General features: G+C 43.8%; 1 protein-coding gene across 6 annotated transcripts; it reads right to left on the minus strand.

The window, feature by feature from the left end:
* On the minus strand, positions 1–24,628 carry HDAC10 (histone deacetylase 10). 6 transcript variants are annotated; one of them, XM_028746461.2, is made up of 22 exons: positions 24,494–24,626; positions 21,982–22,039; positions 21,373–21,445; positions 20,646–20,780; positions 19,280–19,376; positions 18,829–18,926; positions 17,359–17,463; positions 17,198–17,266; positions 15,818–15,944; positions 14,998–15,063; positions 13,480–13,539; positions 12,622–12,711; positions 11,835–11,941; positions 8,449–8,516; positions 7,325–7,571; positions 6,732–6,822; positions 5,092–5,177; positions 4,305–4,358; positions 3,569–3,650; positions 2,342–2,527; positions 819–978; positions 1–267 (listed from the first exon to the last, which is right to left on the minus strand). In XM_028746461.2, the coding sequence occupies exons 3-22, from the start codon at positions 21,435–21,437 to the stop codon at positions 242–244; spliced, it is 2,019 nt and encodes a 672-aa protein (XP_028602294.2). In that variant the 5' UTR covers positions 21,438–21,445; positions 21,982–22,039; positions 24,494–24,626; the 3' UTR covers positions 1–241. The 6 variants fall into 6 exon arrangements, with proteins under 6 accessions (XP_028602294.2, XP_028602293.2, XP_028602296.2 ...); XM_028746460.2 differs by lacking the exon at positions 21,982–22,039; XM_028746463.2 differs by lacking the exon at positions 21,982–22,039 and having other exon boundaries at positions 24,483–24,626.
* Positions 24,629–26,513: the final 1,885 nt, after the last annotated feature.

Consider the following 26,513-nt stretch of genomic DNA (forward strand, 5'->3'; position numbering starts at 1 on the left):
CTTGTTTAATTATAGTTTAATTTAAAAAAGATAGAAAAGTATTTTGTGAAATACATAAATTCCATTTGGAAAAGATAGAAAAGTAAAATGTGAAATGATTCTTGCAGTATCATTCCTGATGCGTAGATCACTCGTCATTCTTTTTCTCTGCTGATTTTCTAGATAATCTTCATTTTCCCTTTTATTTTGATTCTGGATATGCAGACCAAAAGGGAGAGCCAAAATGACAGCCAAGTAAATTTCATCTTTCAGCCATGGAAACGTTTGCTATATAAGGGAGTGGGGGGAAGGAATCCATCAGATTTTACAGCATAAAGCAACATGAGCTTTTGTAATGGCAGTTAATTCAGGGCCTTGAAAAAGCACAGAGTAGTTATAAAAACAGTACAGTGGTGCCCCGCAAGACGAATGCCTCGCAAGACGAAAAACTCGCTAGACAAAAGGGTTTTCTGTTTTTTGAGTCGTTCCGCAGGACGAATTTCCCTATGGGCTTGCTTCGCAAGACGAAACGTCTTGCGAGTTCTTGTGAGTTTGTTTCCTTTTTCTTAAAGCCGCTAAGCCGTTAATAGCCGCTAAGCCGCTAATAGCCGTGCTTCGCAAGACGAAAAAACCGCAAGACGAAGAGACTCGCGGAACGGATTAATTTTGTCTTGCGAGGCACCACTGTACTAACAACTCAATCCTATGCACTCAGAAGCAAGCCCCATATGTTCAACTTGGTTCCCTTCTAGATAAACATGTTTAGGACTGCAGTCTAAATTCAACGTCCATTTTAATTTTACTTTCCTTCTATAATTGATACATACCTTATTACTTGCCTGAACACTGAAGCAATTTCCATTCGTTTTGAAGTTGCTCTCTTAATTCTATTACCCTTTGCACATTCTCCTTCAGATCTGGTGCATACGTTCCAAAGGAAGGTGTAAAGTCACTCGTCAGGGGTTTGATTATATCTTGCAAGAGTGTTACCTCAGTTTCCTATTTTTTTAAAAAAGCCAATAAAACATGATATTCCAATGAATCCATACCGATTCATGGATTGCATCTTTGGAACCCCCCTCCTCAGGAACTATAACTGGTTCTTTAATTTTTAAGAACATCTTTTGTTCTGCTTGGTTGTTCAATGATTTTATGCTGGCTTCCATGTTTTAATTGCTTCTATTTTAGTTGTTGATTTATTGATCTTGTTTTAATGAGGAAGGGATGTCTCTCAGAGCACCTGGCTTTGTACACAGAAGGTTCCGGATTCAATTCTCAGCATGTTCAGACAGGGCTGGGAATGTCCTCTGTCTGATACCCTGAAATGTTTCAACCAAGCCAGGGAGTTCAAAAGATGTGATTGATAAATCAGCATCAGGGGTCATGTGCCTCAAATACACATTTAATAGGAGGGCTATGAGAACCACTCTTGATCACTGGTATGGGGATAATGAAAGCTAGATTGTAATTGCTATGCATGTGACCATTTTCCAGGGGACCAGAGAATGTAGAAATGTGGGACAAATACAAAAGCTTAAAAAAAAAGGTAAAGGACCCCTGGATGGTTAAGTCCAGTCAAAGGCAACTATGGGGTTGCGGCGCTCATCTCACTTTCAGGCCGAGAGAGCCGGCGTTTGTCCACAGACTGCTTTCCGGGTCATGAGGCCAGCAGGACTAAACTGCTTCTGGCGCAACGGAACACCGTGACAGAAACCAGAGTGCATGGAAACGCCGTTTACCTTTCCGCCACAGTGGTACCTTGGGTTACAAACGCCTCAGGCTACAAACGCTTCGGGTTACAAAGTCCGCTAACCTGGAAGAGTTACCTCGAGTTGAGAACTTTGCCCCAGGATGAGAACAGAAATCGTGTGCCGGCGGCGCAGTGGCAGCAAGAGGCCCCATTAGTGAAAGCACACCTCTAGTTAAGAACAGTTTCAGGATAAGAATGGACCTCCGGAACGAATTAAGTTCATAACTAGAGGTACCACTGTACCTATTTATCTACTTGCACTGGTGTGCTTTCAAATTGCTAGGCTGGCAGGAGCTGGGACAGAGCAACAAGAGCTCACCCCATCGTGGGGATTCGAACAGCCGACCTTCTGATCAGCAAGCCCAAGAGGCTCAGTGGTTTAGACCATAGTCCTGAAGGGTATCACATGCTGGGGACATTCTTTTATATGAAAATGTAATTTTGCACTGGAATTAGGCTACAAAACTGTTCAACACTTTATAGAATACATGGATGACACAAAATTTTTATGTGGGGAGGCAGAAAATGCAATGTGTTCTCTCTGGTCCTTTCCTCCTAAAAACCCAATATGATATACTTATTTTGTCATTAAGATTAAGAGCAACTTTTTACCTGAATCAGAGCAAGAATGTGAGACTGTGCCAAGCCTTGCAGCAAGCGAATAAGCAAGGAAATCCCATTTTGCCCAACACTCCGGTTTGGTCCAAGAACTATAATGGTTAGGTCAGGCTGATAGCTGTATGCAACCGGAAGAATGAGTCCAAGGGCAGGAGACAAGAAGTTGTTTGTTTCAATACCCTTCAGTTAAAAAATAAAACAAAATGAATACAGTCGTATAGTCACAAACCCAAAGTCAATCAATTGGTTTTTGTTCCGAAAAATAAAAAATTCCTAACCACTAGGTGCATGTTTGGGTAGTAAGCTCAGTGCAATACATTTGCAAAGTAGGGTTTCTAAGCAATTTATGCTGGAGTTCATCCACCTTCACACAACAAATGTGTTTACAGGACACATATCAATATTTCCTGCAGTCAACAAGTAAGGCACAGGCTTCATACATGTGTAGACACACAGCCTTAAGAACATATACCGCATTTTTCGCTCTATAAGACGCACCCAACCATGAGACGCACCTAGTTTTTAGAGGAGGAAAACAAGAAGAAGAAAAATTCTGAATCTTTTACTTCTGTAGAGCCTCTTTTCAAAAGCTTCATTTTGCAAGTGAACAGGAGAAGCATTTTAACAGGCATTAGTGCTTGGATTTCATTCTCTCACGGAAAGCCCCAGGAAAAAAAATGGGATCATCTGGCCGTTTGGAGAGACAGAGGCACATGGTTTGGGCAGTGATGGAATCCAAGACTGACTGAAGAGGGAAAACAAGAATAATGTTCTCCTGTCTGTTTGTCAAGTTGCTCAGGGGGCTAAATAAGGGCTATCACACAACCTCACAACAACCCAGTGAGGTTAAGGTGGCCCTCTCTGCGCAGCGCCTCTCCAGCGAAGCGGGAGGAGAAATGGAGCCCCTTCCGTTTCTCCTCCCGCTTCGCTGAAGAGGCACTGCACAGAGAGGGAGAGCTGCGCAGCGCCATTCACTCCATAAGACGCACACACATTTCCCCTTACCTTTTAGGAGGAAAAAAGTGTGTCTTATGGAGCAAAAAATACAGTACACATATTTGCAATCCCTAACTGGCTCAGGGTTCCCAAACACTTGGGTGTCATCAGCCCTTGAAATCAGGGGATATTGCTCAATGTTTAGCTTAGCTTCGAGCTCAGACTCTTCCACCCTCTTAAATCATACTTAGGGAAGAAAAGGAATCTGAAAAATATTAAGCCTACCTTTTCCCAGTTCACGGTTATATTGTATTTGGTGTCCGATTTCTTCGGCGGCTTAGCACTGATATTTATCAGGAGAACTTTGCTGTGAAACAAAAAGGAGGAGGTAGATTCTACCAGAGTGATGGGAAACCTGTGACACACACACACTGGCTGTTGTTGGATTCCCAAGCTATGTCAACTCCAGCCAGAATGGTCAGTGCTAAGGGAGGATGGAAGTTATAGTCCAGCAAAACTTGAAGGGCCACAATTTCCCCATTCGTGTCCTACTAGATGCCAAATAGGAATACTTTATGAATTAAAGCAACAAGTAACTGGGCTCTTGTAGGGCTGGTTGAGATCCACATAACAATCCTCACATTTTAGGAAGGGGTCATCTAGAGTCATAGAAAACATGGGAGAAACTGTCTGTAAATAATCATGATAGCCAACTCATCTGTTCTTTTTCTATTTTAGCAGATATATTTTCTAAAGATGCTCTGGAAACCAGTCTGGCAACAGAAAAACCGATTTACAGTTCAACCATAGGCAAGTACACTAAGGAGGAAGTCCTACTGATTTTCATTAGACTTGCTCCCAGGTAAGAATGTGCAGAACAGTAGACCGAGGAATGAGTCTATCTCCATCTCTTCAATGCCATTTTAAAAACTTGCCCAAATTGTCACCAGCAATGTAATAGTATTGTCTGTAGTTTGGGCGTTTAAACCCACCTAGCAGGGAGTGGGTATGAAATCCTTACCCATCATCCAAATCAGTTTTCACATCCACGTCACCGACAGACACACACAGGACTCTGCAGAACGACATTAAAGCGTTGTAACACACATTAAAATATATGTGGCATTCAAATTAAATAAAATAGATAGCATGCACAAAAAGACCACGCCAATAAGCTGTATGTAAAAAGAGAGGCATGGCGAGCAATGCAAGTAAATTTACAAAATATTGCCAGGTAAGTAACTAACAAACAAACAAACAAGCAGGCAGAAATGATGACTAAAGACCCAGGGAATAAACTGCAAATGGATGATAAAAGGGAGAAAGAAAAAAACTGTGCCTTGTATTCTACAAGCATGTGTCCAAGCTCTCTAGTTCACAAAAGAACTGTTTCAGGATTGCAGAATCTGGAACTAAAAGTATCTGCATACATGGAGTGTCACTCAGAATGGTTAATACTTTGCCCCCTGCAAGTGAGAAGCTACAAACATATTTGCACCAGAGCAACGTAACAAGTGTCTCTTCACTCCCTGTGCAGGAGCAATTATATGTTTTTCGCCACGTCTAATCCTGGGTCCTTCTACCCAAACTGAAAATACGCACACAAAATATATTAAGATTTGTTTTCCTAACTGTCAGGAATTATCCCAGTCCTGAAAAAAGGTAGACATTATTGCTCTGTAGCATTGCTGCACTCATTAACAAGAGGTAGCACTAAGCAGTTATATCACTAAAGCATCTTAAACGTTTTATAACTGAACAACTGAACTGCACAGAAAAGCACAGGATGCAAAAGGCTTTTTACTCACTTTTGTACCTTCAGGTTACGGCAATGTTTTAGAGCGATAGCGGAAGAAAGGGATACTTCAGATGAGACTGCAAGACCGTTGGTCACCTAAAGAACACAGATACGTTTACCAACATTTCTATTCTGAAACACAACCAAGATGTGTTTAAAAGCACAACTAATAGAAAGGTTCCCCTTAAAACAGTCTGTTGAGTACATCTTTGTGCTGCAAAGTAAATGAGACCACCATTCGTAGGAGCCAACTCCTAGGGACAGAGGCCTCTTTACCCCACCCCCCATAAAATATTTGAGGGGGCCCGGCTCCTCCAAAATTGATGGGCATTACCATTCAAATGGCATGTGCACGCCATGTTTTGTGATCAATTATGCAGGGCAGGGCTTACCTGGGCCTCCCAATATTTTATTCAAGTTGGCACCCCGTCACCATTACTAACCAAATTGGTGGTCGTGAACCCAATTTTCTCTGGATTTTTCCCAATGATCAAAATAAGCACGAAGCTGGAAAACAAATGTAGCTACTGTCCCCTAATAAGCAGGATGCTGAAATTCAAGGGGGAATGTCTTTAACAATGCAGATGTAATCTTTATATCATAGCGAGGAGTGATACCCACCTAAGTCTGAGTAATGTTAGCTATCGCCCAAGGTGTTTTGAAACATATACGTCATACCAAGATTCAGATTTGTACGCATAAGCTACATATCCATGTAAAAGATACACAAGTTAATAGACATAATGTCAGGGCTGCCTCAGGTCCCAGCTCACAAGAGACCAACACCAAGTCCAGTTTATATACAAAGAAGTTTATTGAAACATATTGTCCGCTCCACAGCCGAGGCGCGCAGCCCCACGTCTGTTACGCTTAGACCGCTGAAGTCCCCTCTGAGTCAGTCCCTCCTCTACACCAGTTTAAGAGGGCTGTGCTGCTCCACCTCTTCCTTTCTTTCCTTTTCTGCAGGGTCTTTCTGCCCCCTGGGGTTTCGCCCCTCCTGGATTCCCCTGACGCTGAATCCCCAGACAGCTCTTCCCCCCTCCTGCGTGCTTTGGGACCTGGCTCCTCCTCCAGGCTCCCTGTGCTTCCGCGCGCCTCCACATTTGAACTTGGCGCGCGTTCGCAACCTCTAACCTTCCTCTTGACAGTTACACTACTCCCTGCACTACTCCCCTCCCCTTCCGGGAGGGTGTCTTGCTCCGATCTTCCCTCCTCCTCTGCTTCTGAACCTGCTTCTCCTGTCACACTGGAATCTCCACCCCCTTCACTGCGCTCTGGCGGGGAAGCCAGTCCCGACTCCCAGCTCCCACTTTGGGTTCCCCTGCTGGTCCCCTGCTCCTGACGAGTCCCCCCTGTGACTCCCCTTGACCTGACCACAGGCGCCCCCTTCTGGGAATCTTCTGATTCACTTGAAAGACTCATGGAATCCCTCAAGTCATCGTCATCCTCTTCCTCGCTGCCCTGGGATTCTTCCCCCTCGCTCTCCGTCTCCTCCCTCACCTGTGCCTCTGTCCCTGAACCCCTGACACATAATACCTAAGGAACATGTCGGGCTCTAGAGGCTTTAAAGCAGAGCCTGGATAGCAACCACTCCCAGACTAAAGAAGAATCAGGAACTACAACATGCACAATTGTAACTGTTGATATTACCTCGTTTTTAATGATTTTGTCAAGGACAGCCAGCATGTTCAAAAATGAGTTTAAGTCCTTTCCTTCTTTCACAAGATCAGCATCAAGTCCGCTGCAAGAGACGTGTTTTTGGAAAGAGGTCACAATCTGGGGAAGCTGGAATAACTGTACAATCTGAATAACGTGTGAAATTGTTAAACCTATATCAAGGCATATAATTAAGCAGCAAAGGTTATGCTGTCGTTCTTCAACGAGGAGCTATCTTTTACTAAGCATTAGCATCATTTGGCACATTTTATGAAAACGGAAAATGAAGGCAGAGAGACATGAGGGTAAATGGGAGAAACCCAATCCTTTTGTTAGTGCATAGTCTATAATTGTAGATTGTTCCTGTTCTCCTAACTCAGTATTAACTGGTTTGACACACTGCATGTCAATATCAGAGAAATTGATATTGAAGTTAACTGCAGGTGATGCCTTAACGCTACCCAAAAAAGGATTAGGAATATTCCAAGTGTAGAAAATAATAATAATTGCTTTGGAATTTGCATTAACAGGTACTGCAATCTCTCATAAACATACGCTATTCCTGACCTGGCATCAGTATGGCTAACCTGAGAAGGGCCTTGAGTTCTTTCATATCCTTTTCCTTATCAATTTGAACAGACGGCGAAAGCAAGCGTGCATTGCTTTCGTCAACGGCGACGGTTGTTTTAACGTGAGGTCTCGGAAATGAAATATTTTTCATGTGGAGCTCCAGAAACTTGTCTGTTTTGCTGGCCTCTTCACTATTCGGTCTTCCAGCTTCTAGTGGGGTTAGGAGTTGTGCCCTGGTACTGAGGTCTTGCAATGGAGCTATGTCTGAAAACAACAGAAGACATCAACACACAATGAAAAGCTTAACTCTTAACAGAAGACAATCTATGCTGTTAACACTGCATATGTTCCTAACTTCTCCAAGACTTCCAGAGGTCTTCAAGAACGAACAAGGTTCTGAAATCCAGCCCACAAATGAGGGATAGCCAAGGTGGTACTTTCCAGATGTTGCTGAACTCATAGCCTCCCAGATCATTGGCCACACTCTCTGGGGCTGATGGGATTTGGAGTCCAACAACATCTGGAAAACGCCACCTTTGCCACAGATCATACTGTGTGTATGACTCTAAATAGATGGAATGGCTCAGCAGAAATCAACAGAGCAGGTTTCTAGGAAGGAAATGTTAAAAGTTATGTACATTTTATTCAGAATCCTGCTCTAGCCTTACCTTTTGTAAACACTGTATAATATTTAACCATTCAGGAGGGAAAACCTGGAACCATGTGCTATGCTCTACAAGCCAGGTGAATTGTTTCCCCTAAACCTAAACATGTTTAGCCCCAATGACTTCAACCCAAGTATACTGGCCAAACATCCCCCTCATTAGACTATCCAGTGTAAACTTACCATCATTTCATTTGAGTGTTGGGTTGGAAAGGGGGGTGGGGGAGACAGACTAAAAATTATTCATGTTCATTCAATCAGTTATATTCCCCCACTTACAGAGAACCCCCATCCAGCTATATCAAGGTCTAGCTAATGTTGCCCCTAAACTGACAGACTAGAGAACTTAGTTGAACTGGAGGTCTAACTGGAGGATTATCTGAACCTGAAAATATGCTTTGCTTTAATACATTCACTGCATTCGTTTTATCAATTTATCTGCACTTTATTACAAATTTTAGACAAGTGTGCCATTACCTTCATGCATCAAACACTTCCAGTATGGTTTGTGTACAGCTCTTACATTGTGGATTGATTCTAATGCACTACAGAAGAGACAAAAGAGTGCAGGAAAGGTTATCTACAAAATATACACAAAAATGAGTATCAACCCAGTCCCCATATTGTTTAAAAGTAAGAATCTGTAAAGATGTTGCATTAGCAAGTTGCAATGACACAGGACAGAAAAAACTTTTAAAATATCACAGGTTTTGTGGCATGCTAAGCAGTAAAAATATATATTTTTGGCATAGCAGAGTCTGGTCCTTCAACTATATTAGTATTCAACAGACCAGGCATAGGCAAACTTGGCCCTCCAGATGTTTTAGGACTACAACTCCTATCATCCCTACCTAACAGGATCAGTGCTCAGGGATGATGGAAATTGTAGTCTCAAAACATCTGGAGGGCCGAGTTTGCCTATGCCTGCAATAGACTGTATGTGCTTCTTCCTCAAACTGACCAAGCTAAATGTTGTCCAATCACAAAAATAATAACAGATTTGAATTCCTCACACCAAGAAGCATATTTTTAAGACCCTTCCCTGAAGAAATTTGTAAAAATTAAGTTCAACCCCTAAAATGACATGCCTTATTACATTAAGTAAAGGGCCTAGAAACTCCAGTCAGTGACTGGCAGAAATGACCAGCAGAATCTGAGACCAGGGAGAAGAGTCGGTGGAAGAAGATTGGAAGAAATTTAAAGACTACCTACAGAAATATTGTAAAATTAATGAATGTTAGAATGATGTTGGATGAAAAGTTATGTGGTTTTTAGCTATAATGCTATAAAGAGTATGAAAAAAATGGACAATTAACAGACAAAAATTTAATGTTACATTATTTTAAGATTAAAGATTAGGATAAACAAAGAGGGGAAGGATTTGCTGAACTAACAAATTGAACGGGAATACAAAAAGGGAGGTGTGAGGAGGTCCAGGAAACAAGCAAATGAAGGATAAGTGATGGAAAGATGGAATTGTTTTTTTAAACTATTTTTATTTTGTATTTTTCTTTTTTCATTTTGTAAAATTCTAATAAATATCTTTAAAAAAAAAGAAAAGAAACTCCAGTCAGTGAAGTGGAGCCCAGTATACCTGAAGGAGCGTCTCCACCCCCATCGTTCAGCTGGGACACAAAAGTCCAGCTCCAAGGGCCTTCTGGCGGTTCCCTCACTGCAAGAAGTGAGGTTACAGGGAACCAGGCAGAAGGCCTTCTTGGTAGTGGCGCCCACCCTGTGGAATACCCTCCCATCAGATGTCAAGGAAATAAACAACTATCTGACTTTTAGAAGACATCTGAAGACAGCCCTGTTTAGGAAAGTTTTTAATGTTGATGTTTTATTGTGTTTTTAATACCGTATTTTTCGCCCCATACGACGCACCGGCCTATAGGATGCACCTAGTTTTTTGGGGGGGAAATAAAGGGAAAAAATTTTATTTTGCCCCCAGGTGCCGCTGCGCTAATCCCGAAGCTTTGGGCGTGCTGAGCTCAGCGCGCCCCAAGCTTCTAGGTGCCGGCAAGGTCTCTGCTAGCCCTGGGAGAGCTGGGTCTCCCACGGCTAGCGGATAGCTTCCTGAAGCCTGGAGAGCGAGAGGGGTCGGTGCGCACCGACCCCCCTCGCTCTCGAGGCTTCAGCGAAAGCCTGCATTCGCCCCATAGGACGCACACACATTTCCCCTTCATTTTTGGAGGGGGAAAAGTGCGTCCTATAGGGCGAAAAATATGGTAGTCTGTTGGGAGCTGCCGAGAGTGGCTGGGGAAACCCAGCCAGATGGGTGGGGTATAAATGTTGTTGTTGTTGTTGTTATTCTCTATCTAATGTGGAATCCTGAGTGGGCGCATGCCTCCCATCTTCCCTTGATGGAGCATTAATAGAATCCAACCACCTTGGAAAAGATTACAAACAAGGTTGATTATGAGTTCCAGCTAGTAAAGGAAACATGAAAACAGGTGTGGCCAGGAAAAGGCAAGAGATGAACACCACACAAACAAAAGTTTCCCATAGTGTAATTATGGGCACGATTGTTTGACCCATGCTAACAACAACAACGAAAATATGTGACATTTGCTCCACTCAGAATAAGCTGCCTATGTCAAAATCATAGCAAGGATAAAAACCAAATTGCTGGCTCTCTTTCCAACATGCAGTGTTTCAGAATGAAGACAAGAAAAACCGGCAAACGGGGAAAAGCATAGATGGATGTAGGAGCAGAATTGTACTAGGATGAGGAATGGAAAGGAGGAGAGGCAGCTGTGGATGAGGAGCAAATAATTTTGCTCTTTACATGAAGGTCTGCGGTTTATATTGCAAAACTCTCCGTTGTACAGAGCTGGGGGAATCCTGACCATGGACTAGCAAACAAACAAAAAGAAACTATGCAAGTCAGTCGGTAATCAACACATTTTTACATCATGTGTTAAAGGATGACAGGCATGTCCTTCCTTGCCATGCAAGTGTTTTATTATGGTGCATGGAGCTCAGCCCAAATTCCAACACAGTGACTATACACTGAGCTCAGCAACCAACCTCTCCTTTGTAGGTTTGCTAGATTTCCGTTGTTGACAATGAGCTTTCACTTTTAAAAGTCTCATTAAGTTTAACTTCTTCATTAAATAAATAGTAAAGGTAAAGGGACCCCTGACCATTAGGTCCAGTCGTGGCCGACTCTGGGGTTGCGGTGCTCATCTCGCTTTACTGGCCGAGGGAGCCGGTGTACAGCTTCCAGGTCACGTGGCCAGCATGACTAAGCCGCTTCTGGCGAACCAGAGCAGCGCACAGAAATGCCGTTTACCTTCCTGCCGGAGTGGTTCCTATTTATCTACTTGCACTTTGACGTGCTTTCGAACTGCTAGGTTGGCAGGAGCAGGGACCGAACAATGGGAGCTCACCCCGTCACGGGGATTCGAACCGCCGACCTTCTGATCGGCAAGTCCTAGGCTCTGTGGTTTAACCCACAGCGCCACCCGCGTGCCAAATAAATAGTACATACTTCCAAATATACTACCAATGTCTTCCAAAAACAGCAACCTCACGCATGAAGATGGGATACAAGACTTGCTTATTTCAACAGGGAACGACTGAGCAGGGGATTAAAACTTCCTCAGTTAAATGAATGGACTTAAAATGTGCTCCCCATTTGGCTGAATTCTGCTCACATATGGAGATAATGTTTACACGAGTTATTTTCAAGCACCGCTCATGTGAAAGGAGCATGGATGACGCCATGTTCAGGAACCCCACCCCACCCCACGTCATTCCCACAGCCCTTTCCGCTTGCCCCCTTCATGTGAGTAACTCCTGAAGGGAGCGGCAGTCTTTTATTCCAGACATGCAGACACGTGTGCACAAATCTATACAAATACCTCAAGCATGGCGCCATTTCTCCGGACAAATGTGGCAATGGATCTCCAAGCAAAGTTTTTAGAGTCATACAAACCGATTCAGACAGCGACCTCAGATGATATCCGCCCTAAAATACAGTTGAAAATATGTACTGAATTCACCATAGCTCGCCACTGCTATTCCGTGTCACATTTTCATATTGCACTTTAAAGCACACTTGAAACATTTCATTTCATTTGTATAGCCGAGTTCCAGTTGGGGAAAAGCCAGCAAGGCAAGGGAGAAGGTCTTCCAGGACTCACAGCCAATATGGGCACAGCCAAAATGCAGAAATAGCCTCCCCTCAGAAGGACATATCCACAGATCAAAACATGTTAAAAAAACAAACTTGTTCTCCCAGGAGTTTCCTGACTGTTAATATTAATTTGGCATATGTCACTGCCCACAGTGGATACTGTCTTCCAAGAAGCCAGGCAAAATTGTTTCTCTTCAACCAGGTGTTTGGCTGATTAACAGTCTATAATCTTTTAAATGTGTCTGTGAGAGGGCGTTATTGGTTTGGTTTGCTTTTATTTTATTATGTATTTTGTCTTTTCATTTTGTATTTTTATGATGTGATCTTTGGATGAAGGGCAGTATAATTAATTAATTAATTAATTCCTGTATCTAAGTTTATTATTGATTTCTAATGTGTTTTATTACTTTTGCACAACACTTTGGCTATGGTTTCTTTGTTCTTGGTACAGAGTGGCAAGTAAGTGCTTTAAACAAATCACACAAAAAAAGCTTGCAGCATTTAAAGTTTACCTCCAGAACCACGCACAATTTTCCTTTCGCCAACTGCATTAGGAAATGAGTGAGGTGGGCAAAACATTCCGGCGTAGCGCTCATCTGACCCTAGAAAACGAGAAAGAAAGATACAAGCAGCTCATCAAACCAGAAAACCACTTCTGGGAAATTTGCCTGTTCTCGCTCTTATATGAAAAGAGATTTTACAGTGGTGCCTCGCAAGACGAAATTAATTCGTTCTGCAAGTTTTTTCTTCTTGCGAGTTTTTCGTCTTGCGAAGCACGGTTTCCCATAGGAATGCATTGAAAATCAATTAATGCGTTCCTAGGGAAACCGCTTGCCAGGCTGGCGGTGCGGAGAAGGGCTTTTCTCCCCACCGCAAGCCTTCAGGACAGGTACGGGAACAGAGGGGAAGGCGCACAGCGCTTTCCCTCTGTTCCCGGGGCTTGCGTGGGAGGAGGGTTTTTCCTCCCCACCGCCAACATTCAGAACAGCATTCTGAATGTTGGCGGTGGGAAGGAAAACCCTCCTCCCACCCCAAGTCTTCGGGAAAGCCATCTGAAGCCGGGCGGTGGGAGAAGGCATTCCCGCCCCGCCGCCCGGCTTCGGAGCTTCGTTCCGAAGCCGGCCGGCGGAAGGAGGTCCGAGGACAGTGGGGAAGACGCGCTGCGCTTCCCCGCTGTCCCGGAGATTTCCCTATGGGCTTTCGGTTTGCGAAGCAAGCCCATAGGGAAATTCATTTTGCGAAGCGCCTCCAAAACGGAAAACCCTTTCGTCTAGCGGGTTTTCCGTCTTGCGAGACGTTCGTCTTGCGGGGTACCACTGTAGCTCTAAAGTCAGGGGGGGTGGAAAATATATACGTAGAAGATTACTTACCTCTGGGTCACCAATTCCAGAATCGTAACCAGCAGAGACCAAAACAAGTTCTGGATCAAACTAAGATTTTTTTAAAAAACAAAACAAACAAAACTGTCAATACATTATAGTGCACTCTGAATGAAGCTATAGAAATCTGCCAAGTAATTCATCAATTCAAGCAGATACATTGGCATGCGAGTATCGATGGTCTACTTAAATGGACTGCAAATACTGCTTTCTCATTCTCTATAAATGGTACACATTAACCTGCCTTACACCAAGTTAGACAGTCGTCCACCTCACCCGCTCTTCCCCAACCTGGTGCCCTCCAGACTTTTTTTTTTTTTTTTTTTATAAAACCCTCCAGACTTTTTGAACTAAAACTCCCATTTTCTGTAGCCAGCATAGCCAAAGGTCAGAGATGAAGAGAGGTGTAGCCCAGGAACATTTGGGGAGTGGTACCATGTTGAAGAAGGCTGTTCCGCTTGGACTCGTAGCAGCTAGAGACCCTAGGGACTGAATCCAGACCCTTAAGCATGCAAAGCATTTACTCTACCACATACAAATGGCATCTCCACTAACACAACGCTCATTGTACTCTAAGACGGGTTGCCAACCTTTTCAGGCCAGTGGGCACATTTGGCATTTTGAGAGGGTGCTGTGGGGTGCCAGTCACAAAACAGCTGCTGGGGTGGGGTACAGCATAAAACAAAATGGCTGCCACATGGAGTGTAGCATAGCCCAAAATTAGAGAGGCCGACCCTCCCTTACGCTTACCATGGGAAATCAGCTATGCCACGCCGGTCCTGATTGTGTAAAATCAATACTGTGTGATCTCCACATACACAGAGGTGTTGTTGTTATCAATACAAGATGGCCACCACACAACCACCCTCATTTCACAGAAATCACTTAGAAGATACCTGCACATTTTACCTCATAATTTTTTTTCTAGGAGGTGTGGGGACTTTTTTAAAAAATGAAAGTCTAGGGCATCTGTCCAGGGGCACTGGTGAAAGCCTTCGCGGGCATCACGGTGCCCATGGGTGCCAGGTTGGCAACCCCTGCTCTAAGCTTCTCTAAAACCACACCATCTCAAGGCTTCTATTTACTTTCCTCTGTGCTTGCTGATAATAGCTGTATATTTCTTTAATCACTCCCTAGTCAATGCAATTCTATCTGATAATTGCCTTCACCTCTGTGGACCATTTTTTTAGAAGCAACAACATAAAATACCGTATTTTTTCCTTGTATAAGACTAGGGTTTTTTCCCTAAAAAATAATGTCAAAAATTAGGGGGCGTCTTATACACAGATACATCCCCCCATTTTCTTAAATCTGAGTCTCCAAAAACGGGGGGCGTCTTATACACGGGGGCGTCTTATAGACAGAAAAATACGGCAATCACTATTTCCCTATAGCAGAAGATCATTTCTCAAGATGCCACTACCAAGGAATACGTTGAAATGGCTTTTAGATACAATTTCTAATTCATGCAAACGAGATTTACAACATTCAGAATTGGGGGGGAGTTACCTCAAAAGCCAATGGAAGCAACACATGAAGAAATACGGCTACATAATCTGCATTGCCCATTCCAATCTGCAAAGGCAATGCATTAAAACAGAATGAACAAATCACATTTAAAACTGTCAAGGTAGTCTAAGATTTCATTAAGATCTCAGGGAAATGATCCAAGGCTTCAAAGAATGAGGCAAAGCTGTGGCTCCTGCCATTATCAGAAGGATCAAATCCTAAAATTGTACACTGAGTGGGAAGAATCTTACGCGCCTGTTTAATGCTGTATTGAATACAGATGTGAAATTCATTTACAGGGTTTGGCTGTGTTTGTTACCATTATGACGGAAGCCATGCCAGTACCAAATCAGTTAGCATACCTGGGAAATGCTTTTCTCTGCCAATTAGAGATTTCCGCTAACCAAGGGATGTGTACATGGGAAATGAATCTTTTCCTTATTTGTTTGTTAAAAAGTTATCAGAACACATGCAACACAGAAAGATCATCTGTGAAACAGTATCATGCAGATGCAGTTATCTGTACAAACTTTGCTATGTTACATATCAGTTTATAAATCCCTTTTCTAATCTGTTATTCATATAATCATTACAAACTCTTATCACCAATTCCACAACCTTCAGCTTCGACTCACTTTTAACAAACTGGGGTTATACCCATTTTACAAATCTCTTGATACCTTACTATTGCAGTCTAAAACATTTTAAAAAACAAATAATCAAGGTAACAATTGAAAAACATTTTTAAACAGAAATTGTAAAAGGGGCATGACTTCTAGAGCTTACTGCAATTGCGTTCTTAAGCTATCTTGTGATTTACCTTATTCCAAGGCACATTTATATTGAATCCTTTTCCGTTCCCCTGACCAACTGAATCATAATCAGACTCTCTGAGAGTTGGCCAATACTGCTGGTGTTCATACCGATGCCAGGAAAAATAGAGGACACTGGAAGCAAGAACAAAACAAGGTTAATTATGCCATTAAGGCTCACCTGAAGGTTTTTTCCAGCATGCTCAATCACCAAATTGGTACCTCAAGAGTGAACGTGAAACACGACAACATTACACATTGGCCTGGTCCACATGTCCACTAAGCCAAAGCATGGCTTGGCAGGAATATGTGATTTACAGGAGAGGAGATAGTGATCACTTTGCCCCTATTCTAGTCTTTCTGCTGCCTGACATGTCATCCAAACCTGGCCTCATTGCTTAGCTCTCTCTCCTGACTAGCCATGAGTTGTAACCAGGGTTTGTCCTGTGGTATACAGTTCTTGGTTTGTCCAGGAAACCTAAACCACAGATCTGGATTCAGATGACATGAGAAGCAAACCATTATTATTTCAGCAAACAGCCGAACCACTCTCTCTCAACTTTGGATTTCCAAGTTCACCCAGAAAGCTAACAGGTAAATTGGGTTTTGAAGCCGTTGTCCTGAACACAGGCAAACCTGGAAAAGGTCTGAATTATTATTTTTTTAATACTCTCTATGGCGCTGTGGGTTAAACCACAGAGCCTAGGACTTGCCGATCAGAAGGTCAGCGGTTTGAATCCCCGTGATAGGGTGAGCTCCCGTTGCTCGGTCCCTGCTCCTGCCGACCTAGCAGTTCGAAAGCACCTCAAAGTGTAAGTAGATAAAGAGGTACTGCTCCAGTGGGAAGGTAAACGGCGTTTCCGTGCGCTGCTCTGGTTCGCCAGAAGCAGCTTAGTCACGCTGGCCACATGACCCGGAAGCTGTATGCTGGCTCCCTTGGCCAATAAAGCGAGATGAGCGCCGCAACCCCAGAGTCGGCCACGACTGGACCTAATGGTCAGGGGTCCCTTTACCTTTACCTTTATGGCACAATGCAGCTATCCCTGGAAGAATTACAGGATAAACTGGAAGAATGAACTGACATAATAAAAGATGAGCATGAATAATAATAATAATAATAATAAAAATAGAACATGATGCAAGGCACATAATGATAAAATAGTTCTGTTACAACTGAACATCATTCTAAGTGCATCTGTGTGTGTAGATTTTACAATGATCAGTTTTAATGATTCATGCATTTTACGGATATCAAAAAGTGCCAAAATATGTCAGGAACTGACATGTTCTATTAAATATGCTGGATACCCACTTCCAGACTAATTGCAAGCGTTTTGAAAGGCATATATGATGTTGTTCCAAACTGTAAAAACAAGTAAACAACAAACCTTGGATCTTCATTAAAAATATATTGAATTCCTTGTCCGTGATGCACGTCCCAGTCAACAACGAGAACTCTGCATGAACCAACAATGACAATATTCACTAGAGAAGCAAGAAAACCTCTAGGCCAGAAACTAAGAAATGTTGAGACCAATATATACTTAACCTCCGCAGACCATATTTCCTTTGGGCATATTTTGCTGCTATAGCAACGTTGTTGAATATACAAAACCCATTGGCTTCATTTCTCTGGCTGTGGTGGCCTGGAGGCCTGCAAGCGAGCAAAGCGGTAAATTAAGCATTAATTAATAGAACCACAGGAACCTAGATTTGGAAGTGGAGCTCGTAAGTCGCCTAACCCTCTGGTCAACGTAGGAAGTCCAGAGCTAGAACATCCTCAGTGGATGGCGATTGAGGTTGAATCCTGACAAGATAGAAGTACTGTTTTGGGGGGACAGGGAAAGGGCAGGTGTGGAGGACTCCCTAGTCCTGAATGGGGTAACTGTGCCCCCTGAAGGACCAGGTGCGCAGCCTGGGAGTCATTTTGGACTCGTAGCTGTCCATGGAGGCGCAGGTTAATTCTGTGTCCAGGGCAGCTGTCTACCAGCTCCATCTGGTATGCAGGCTGAGACCCTGCCTGCCCGCAGACTGTCTCGCCAGAGTGGTGCATGCTCTGGTTATCTCCCGCTTGGGCTACTGCAATGTGCTCTACATGGGGCTCCCTTTGAAGGTGACCCGGAAACTGCAACTAATCCAGAATGCTGCAGCTAGACTGGTGACTGCAAGTGGCCACTGAGACCACATAACACCGGTCCTGAAAGACCTACATTGGCTCCCAGTATATTTCCAAGCACAATTCAAAGTGTTGGTGCTGACCTCTAAAGCCCTAAATGGCCTCAGCCCAGTATACTTGAAGAAGCGTCTCCACCCCCATCATTCAGCCCGGACACTGAGGTCCAGTTCTGAAGGCCTTCTGGTGGTTCCCTCCCTAAGAGAAGTGAGGTTACAGGGAACCAGGCAGAGGGCCTTCTCAGTAGTGGTGCCAACCTTGTGGAATGCCCTCCCACCAGATGTCAAGGAAATAAACAACTATCTGACTTTTAGAAGACATCTGAAGTCAGTCCTGTTTAGGGAAGTTTTTAATGTTTAATGCTGTATTGTATTTTTAATATTTGATTGGAAGCCGCCCAGAGTGGCTGGGGAAACCCAGCCAGAGGGATGGGGTATAAATAATAAAATTATTATTATTATTATTATTATTATTATTATTATTATTATTATTATTATTAATCTAGAGCTAGAAGATCCTCAGTGGATGGCTGTCCAGCCTTTGCTTGAAGACCTCTACCAAGGGACCACCCTCTAGGCCTAATTTCATGCTGTTGATGAGGAAGGAGAAAACCTGGGGAGAAAGCGGGTGGCAGGAAGGAGGAGAAAAAGAGGGTGCCCTGCCCCTTTTTGACTGTGGACCCACCTACCACTTCTTCCTGCCTTGGCCCGCCACCAACACGCCGTATCAACAGATAAGCTTCTGAGGAAGCACAGCCCACAATGGGCTCTAGGTTACTGGTCCCATTGGCAAATGGGACTGAAAAACACACAGGGTTTCCGATAAGAAGAACTATCACATTGTTACCTTATCAGAGCCATCCCATTCTGTGTTTTCCCTGACATCACAGCATCCACCATGTCCAGAGTTCCTCCCACAGCCAATTTGGCACAGCGATACGTGGTCTGAAGAACAGCAGAGGTTGCAATTCAAGTCTTTCACCACAACCTCTGAGAAGGAGCATTTTGGAGCATATTTCAGTGCGTCAAAGTAAGCCTAGTATGTTCCCTCCCTTCTCTCTCTCTCGACATGAGGCCCAGCAGAGAGACGCACACAGAGATTTATCCTTGTGAAATGTTCTATATCAGTTTCCCAAACTTGGGTCTCCAGTTGTTTTTGGACTACAACTCCCATCATCCCTAGCTGGCAAGGCCAGTGGTCAAGGATGATGGGAACTGTAGTCCACAAACAGCTAGAGACCCAAGTTTGGAAAACCCTGTTCTATATAGAACGTGATCATTATTGTGTCAGCACATACCGGGTGAAAGAAAACAGCATCGTAACCAGCTGAGGTTTTTCGGAGCTCCTCTTCTGTCATTTTCGGAGTTCTCTTCACAGTTTCCAAATAATCCGAGCTGGGGAAGAAAAAATGCCTCAGACCAATAAGGCGGCGAGCTTGCAGCCCTCCAGACATTGTTGGACTACAACTCCCATCATCCATGACCACCGACCCTGCTGGCTGGCATTGATGGGAACTGGAGTGTAGCAACAGCTGGAGGGCCACAGGTTTTCCATGCCTAACCTAGAAGGACAAACAATTCTACCTTTTCTTTTAGGCAAATGGGGCCTAAGAGATTGGGAACAGGCTACAAACTTGTATTCAGGCTTGGAATCGCTTGGCAGGAAGTGCAGGATATATAAATTTAATACATATATACATAAATATGGGACGTGAGTGGCGCTGTGGGGTAAACCACAGAGTCTAGGACTTGCCGATCGGAAGGTTGGTGGTTCAAATCCCCGTGACGGGGTGAGCTCCCATTGCTCGGTCCCTGCTCCTGCCAACCTAGCAGTTCGAAAACACGTCAAAGTGCAAGTAGATAAATAGGTACCGCTCCGGCAGGAAGGTAAACGACGTTTCTGTGCGCTGCTCTGGTTCACCAGAAGCGGCTTAGTCATGCTGGCCACATGAGCCGGAAGCTGTACGCCGGCTCCCTCGGCCAATAACACTAGATGAGCGCTGCAACCCCAGGGTCGGTCACGACTGGACCTAATGTACCTTTTATACATAAATAAATACCACACTTTCTCCTCACCCCTCCTTTCCCTTTTTTGAGCTAACCATGGTGTGCTGTTATGCCTACACCAATGCTAGGGCTATTCCTGGTTCACTTTAAGTAGCCTTTGCCACCATGGTTAGAAATGAGTTTTCAAACTCCAATTTTTGACCAAGTATAGTTAGTCAGCAGAGACACAATGCTTCACCATGATTAGGTCCAAAAAAAAAGGGGGGGGGGAGCCATGAGCGGAAAGGAAGACAAGAAGCAAGTATGCTCACAGCTTGCCCTCTTAACCATGGTTAAGGGGGGAAGGAGTATTACATCTCCAATTAAAGAATTTCAAGTTCGGATTTAGACTAACTTGTATTGAGCTTCAGCTACTTCCAATATCTTTCCTATAAACCTGAACAGTATGAACCATTTCCTGTCTTTCAACCCAGGTCTCATCTACTTTTTGCAAAAGGCCAGGATTTCATTCCCCATTTTACATACAGGTCTTAGGGTTAGGCTATTTCATTATAAGAACAAATTGTGTGTGGAAAGTTTGAGGAAAATATCAAGGGGTGAATTCCTTTTCTATTTCTTGAACATAGCGATGGAAATGCATCATGACAGACGTCGGACCTGTGAACCAACATGACCTCTTCCTCAGTTCCTTCTCTGACAGGTACAGAGACGCATCTTTCAACCAGGTTATAGCATTTAAGGCGCTCATAGCAGGAAGAAAGTCGCTCGGGGACTTCAATGTCACAGACCGGGCTGAAAAACAAGCAAATGTTTTCTTTTTGCACTAAAATCACCAAGGAAGCATCCATATTACTATTGAGATATTACTACTGTATTTTTGGCAGGAGATTTTTTTTTTCTTGAAACCACAACTTTAACCCCTGAATCTGAAGTCCTGAAGAATGATGATTAACTTTTAAAAAAAAGTTTTAAAATCATCCATAGGCTAGAACAACAACAAAAAGGAGAACTTCAGATTAACTTTGTTCACATGTTGCACTGAACACAGGTACAAGCTGTCAGTACACACGTACAAGTGTTTGTGTGAAAGAGCGTACACTTGTTGATCTGCAGTTGTGGGTTGCTTAGCAGAAAACAGGATCGCACACGTTGTTCTCAAGCCACATTTGTAGTTGTTTGTTGTTGCTTTTAAAAAAACTAAGATTTAACTTATTCTTAGTAGTAGTAGCAGTAGTAGTATTAAATTTATATACCGCCCTATACCCAGGGGTCTCAGGGCAGTTCAAGGAATAAAATCAAGATATAAAAACACAAAATACGTAATAAAAATAAAAACAACAACTCAATAGCCCAAAAACACATTTTTAAAGGGCATAGAACTTACTCATCCCAAAGGAGCTTATGGCTGGTCATTTCATCATCATAAACCAACGCTGTTCCAGAAGCCATGCCTCAAACTGAAACAAACCAAACACAGAACATTTGTACACGTTTCAGGCGGAAACATGAACACAAGCATTCCCAAAACGGAAGTGACCGAATCCACGATGACGTCCTGCAGTGTTCTGTTTAGCACACTTTCTAGATGACTTCTAAGCACACTTAAGAGCCAGGAGAATTTCAGAGGCATCTTCACGTAGCAGGTGTCGCCTTACGTGAATACGTACTAACATGCATTTAGTCCAATGGTCAGAGCAGTGGTTTTCAAACAGTGTGCAGTGACACCCTGGGGTGCCTTGAATGATGGTTAGGGGTACCGTGGACAACACCGGCCTTGTCCCTCTTCCTTCCCTTCCCTCCCTCCTCTGGTGTCCTCTCACATCTCTGCCTCCCAAAGGCGTATGTGAATGTTTGTTGCAACAGCCCTGGCTACAAGCTCCGCAGGCGAATGGTGCCTCTGGGGCTGGCCAGGGGGTGCTGGATGTTGGGAAATTCCATTCCACCTTTAGTTGCAGACATGGAACTGTTGCATGTCACATGTCTGTTTACATACCAGCACAGCTTGCTGGGAACTTTCGTTGTGTGTATAGCTTTTGCTTTTCTCTGTCTCCCTGAGAAAACAGAGAGAGACGACATGTTTCTTTGTCCTGATTTATGATTAATAAATCCATAGTTGTAGTATGCTTCCGCAAGCCTCAAGCCTATTCTGTGTGCACAGTTCGCTCGGCTGATATAGTATGCCCTGGCTTTGAAGCTTGGGTTGTTGATTTACGTTGGGGCAGAGGCCGATGGGTCTTTGCAGCGGGATGGCTGGAAGGAGACGACCCAGCTGGGTCTAGCCAGCTGGCCTTGTGACCCTCTGCATGCCAGGAGCAGAGGCGGCCTTGGAGGGAGGTAGCAAGCGGGCAAGGGAGCCCAGCCAGCCAGTCCGCCAGCCCTTGCTGTTGGGAATGGACAGAAAAGTGGGAAGCTGGGCAGGCAGGTGCCATGCTGGCCTTTCTTGAGCTCGATGTGTGAAAGGCCTGCCTGGGAGCTGAGTGCCCAGCGCTGAAGGGAATGCCATGCAGGCTCAGCAATGCCCACTGCTGCCTCCCATGGTGAGGAAGGTGCTGGCCTCATGCTCACCTTTCTTTGGTCTCCGTTGGGCTGCTAAGGCTGGGGGCATCCTCTTCCCAAGCCCTTCTTTGGGGCAGCTCAGAGACCAGGGGCTGCTGCCCCAAGGACTCTCAAGGAGAGGGGAGAAGAGGCTGTGGGAACACTCCACAAGAGAGTCAGGGCCGGATTTAGGTTTGATGAGGCCCTAAGCTACTGAAGGTAATGGGGTGCATTATATGTCAACAACAATTTGTTGCTGTTTTTTGTGTTGAATATATGCTATATGGTAATTTATGGACCTAATAGCTATGTAAAGCCATTTGCACATAACAAAAGCCATTTGCACATAACAAAAAGCCATTTGGACATGTACATCCAGTGTTTTTCTCCTTTAAATTTTTCTGGGGTCCCCCAAGAGAGTGGGGCCCTAAGCTATAGCTTGTTTAGCTTATGCATAAATCCAGCACTGGGGAGGGTGTTCAAAAAGGGGTGACGGTCTGCCGCCTCTGCAGGCAAGGGGTGATGTAACTGGGCTCCTGAGGCTCTGAGTGTGTTTCCACACAGGGGAGCTGCAGAAATAATGTTGTTGGCCAAGGGAGCCATGGACTCCGAAAGGTTGAAAAGCTCTGGGTTAGACTGTTCACTTCATCAAATCTGGCCCTCTTTGAAAAAAAGTTTGGGCACCCCTAGCCCTGGTGCTGAATTGAGAAAGAATTCTTTTATTAAATCTTAAATTGTAAAGTTGGAAGGGTCATCTAGTCCAACCCACTGCAATGCCTAGAACCTGGCATTGGGCTGCAAGAATGTACTGTAAACTAACACATTATCAAAATGTCTGATAGCCAAGTTCCACTACTTTTCACAGGCTGGGTGGAGTGGCTCCCTCATATTGTAACCATTATGGAATTAAGACTTGAAAAGAAAGTACAGTGGTACCTCAGGTTAAGTACTTAATTCGTGCCGGAGGTCTGTTCTTAACCTGAAACTGTTCTTAACCTGAAGCACCACTTTAGCTAATGGGGCCTCCTGCTGCTGCCGCACCGCCAGAGCACGATTTCTGTTCTCATCCTGAAGCAAAGTTCTTAACCTGAAGCACTATTTCTGGGTTAGTGGAGTCTGTAACCTGAAGCGTATGTAACCTGAAGCGTATGTAACCTGAGGTACCACTGTACTAGCACAGTTTGTGTTGTGGATATGCTACTTCCATAGTTTACTTGACATGGTTCAGACTGACCAATGCATTGTTTTCAGTGACAGTCCTGTGGCAGCTGAAGCTGTGAAATGTGCTAGGGGCAAGCATTTTTGTTGTTGTGAATTCTACTCATGTTAACAGCGTTATCTGACCAATAGTAAGCAAAATCTCTTAATTTGAGGAAAAAGTATACCATACAATGTACTGTATCAAACTATTTTACATGAATAACGCAGGCATTCTGTGATTAGAAAGAAAGCAACATTGTTAAAAACAAGGTGTTACATAATAAGATAATTTGTCTTAAATCTGCCAAAAACAGTGTGGTGGTGTCATATATATAAGTCCATTGTTAATAAACAAGCAACTAAAAAAGTTTGTTTTTGTTTTCTGTTCCCCCCCACCCCCAAGCAGAGATAATGTGTAAGCGTGGTGTCAGCTCCCTTAAAAAAAGGTCCACAACTCTGGAAAGGGGGCGTGGGCCGCCGGAGAGATCTTTGCACCAGGGATCTTTGCCCTGCAGGTCCCCTCCAAAAAAATAAAATGCAAAACATTTCATGCGTCTCTTGGGGCACCACTAAGCAGATCCTTGTTGACGGCTTGGAGCTCAAGCAAGGAACCCTTAATGCCCGACGGTCAGCAAAAGGAAGGAGTGCCTCTGAACATGTGCAGAGTGCAGTTTCTGCCCCACTCCCCCGCAACTTCGACCAACTGCAGCGGGAACGGGAAAGGATCAGTGCAGGTCCCTGGTTCGATTTAAGACTTACTTTTGACCTACCTAAGGTAAGAAGGGTCGTTGCTTCTGTCTGCTGCACCCAGCGTGGAAAACAAAAAAAGGTTAAGCAAAGGGTTGAGCTCCGGGGTCCTGCTAAACCTCAGGGACTCTCCGTTGTGTGTAAAGGGGAAGGCAGATCAAAGGGCTTGAAGGGCGGAGCGAAAATCTGCCGCTCCTGATTAGCCAGGGGAGATGGAGAAGAATTCTTCGTCGGCCCAATGAGGATCCGCGATGCAAAGGACAGGGGCAGACTTAGGAGCGTCAATCTGCATCGCCGCCTCTCATTGGGCTATCGGGACTACTAGCTAATCCATTCATGCGCTGAGTGGCGCGCGAAAGGCGAGGCTGGCAAAGCATTTGCGGCCGCGCAGTCACGGATAAAACAAGGTTGTCAGTGAGATAGTATCCATTCTTTAGTTACAACGTGTCGGCTGTTTAAAATGACTTTTAGGTGTAAAAAAGCATTGTGAGTTTTCACTGAACTGGCGTTTTCCTCTGGTTTTGTAAATAATAATAATAATAATAATAATAATAATAATAATATCAACAGTAGTATTAATAGTATTAATAGTATTATTAGTATTATTAATAGTATTAATAGTATTAATAGTATTAATAGTATTAATAATATTAATAATATTAATAATATTAATACCCTGCCCATCTGGCTGGGTTTCCCCAGCCACTCTGGGCGGCTCCCAACAGAATATAAAAAGCACGATGAAACATCAAACATAAAAAACTTCCCTAAGCAGGGCTGCCTTCAGATGTCTTCTAAAATGTAACACTAATGTGTCAAGAAATGAAACTTATCTGTAGAAAACGCAACTTGAAAAAAGAGAAAATGCATGTATTTTTGTAAACAAAAAAATCTAAGTGTACAGATGTCTTCTAAAAGTCAGATAGTTATTTATTTCCTTGACATCTGATGGGAGGGTGTTTTGTATGGCAACTCCATACCTTCCAACGTTTCTCCAGTGAAACTAAGGAGGTCCTTTTATCAACCAACCAACCAACCAACCAATCAAATAGTACCCTGACCATCTGCCTGGATTGCTCCAGCCATTCTGGGTGGCTTCCAATGTATATAAAAACATAAAACATTTTTTTAAAAACCTTCCCTATACAGGGCTGCTTTCAGATGTCTTCTAAAGGTTATATAGTTACTTATCTCCTTGGCTCAAGGGATCGCATAACTCCAGACCCTCCAACACTTCTCCGATGAAAATAGGGACGTCCTAAGGAAAAGCGGGACATTCTGGGATCAAGTGAGAAACCAGGACGGCTTCTCTAAATCCAGAACCGTCCCTGGAAAATAGGGACACTTGAAGGGTCTGTAAGATCCAGAAATTTCAAGCCACTAATCAACAAAAGATTTTCAGTGGTGCTAATAATACAGACGCATACACAAAACCAGTTCATACATAAGTGTACAGACTAAGGGAGGCGCTTCTGGCTTCAGGTTTTTGCTGAAAAGGCCGAGAAACCACAGGTATAAATCAAATTCAGATGCCAATCACAGAAACATCCCTCCCTGTTATCTGCTGTCTTGTGATGTGGTCCAGCTTCTAGGCTACAGGGCAGAAGTTGCTGTACTCTTGCAATACCACCCAAATCTGCCATGTAGCAAAAAGTATAATATAGAGATATAAAAACAGGGCTGGTTGTGACATGGTCCCAGGCTGCTATCCTGTTGAACTTTTTGGGAATTCAGTGCTGCTTCCTGTGGTCTCCCATCGAAACATCAGTGAGGTCCAAATGCACATATTTTCAACAATGCTATAGCATCAGACGCTACATGAACGGGCCATACATATTTACTCAGGTGAGCCTAGTTTCATCCTAAACATTTTTTACATGGTACAGGGATGAACCAGGCTGAAGTCTGATTCTGAGAACCCACCACATGTGGAATGATCCAATTTGGGGCCATGAGCAAATGGAAATGGACATGCATTTCATGCCATGTTCAGAACTTACGGGCTCTGTAAAAATACTTTAAAGCAATTGGATCAATTAAGAG

Source organism: Podarcis muralis, chromosome 10 (genome assembly GCF_964188315.1).
Source record: "Podarcis muralis chromosome 10, rPodMur119.hap1.1, whole genome shotgun sequence".
Classification (NCBI taxonomy): domain Eukaryota; kingdom Metazoa; phylum Chordata; class Lepidosauria; order Squamata; family Lacertidae; genus Podarcis; species Podarcis muralis.

Bases quoted from the DNA above. Each gene is read 5' to 3' on its own strand.
- HDAC10 (XM_028746460.2), bottom strand. From the start codon at position 21,437: ATGGCTTCTGGAACAGCGTTGGTTTATGATGATGAAATGACCAGCCAT. The intron at 8,517-11,834 runs GTATTTGTATAG...TCTCTTCTGTAG, and splicing joins GAAATGGCGCCATGCTTGAG to TGCATTAGAATCAATCCACA. The intron at 979-2,341 runs GTAAAAAGTTGC...TTAAAAAAATAG, and splicing joins ACATTCTTGCTCTGATTCAG to GAAACTGAGGTAACACTCTT.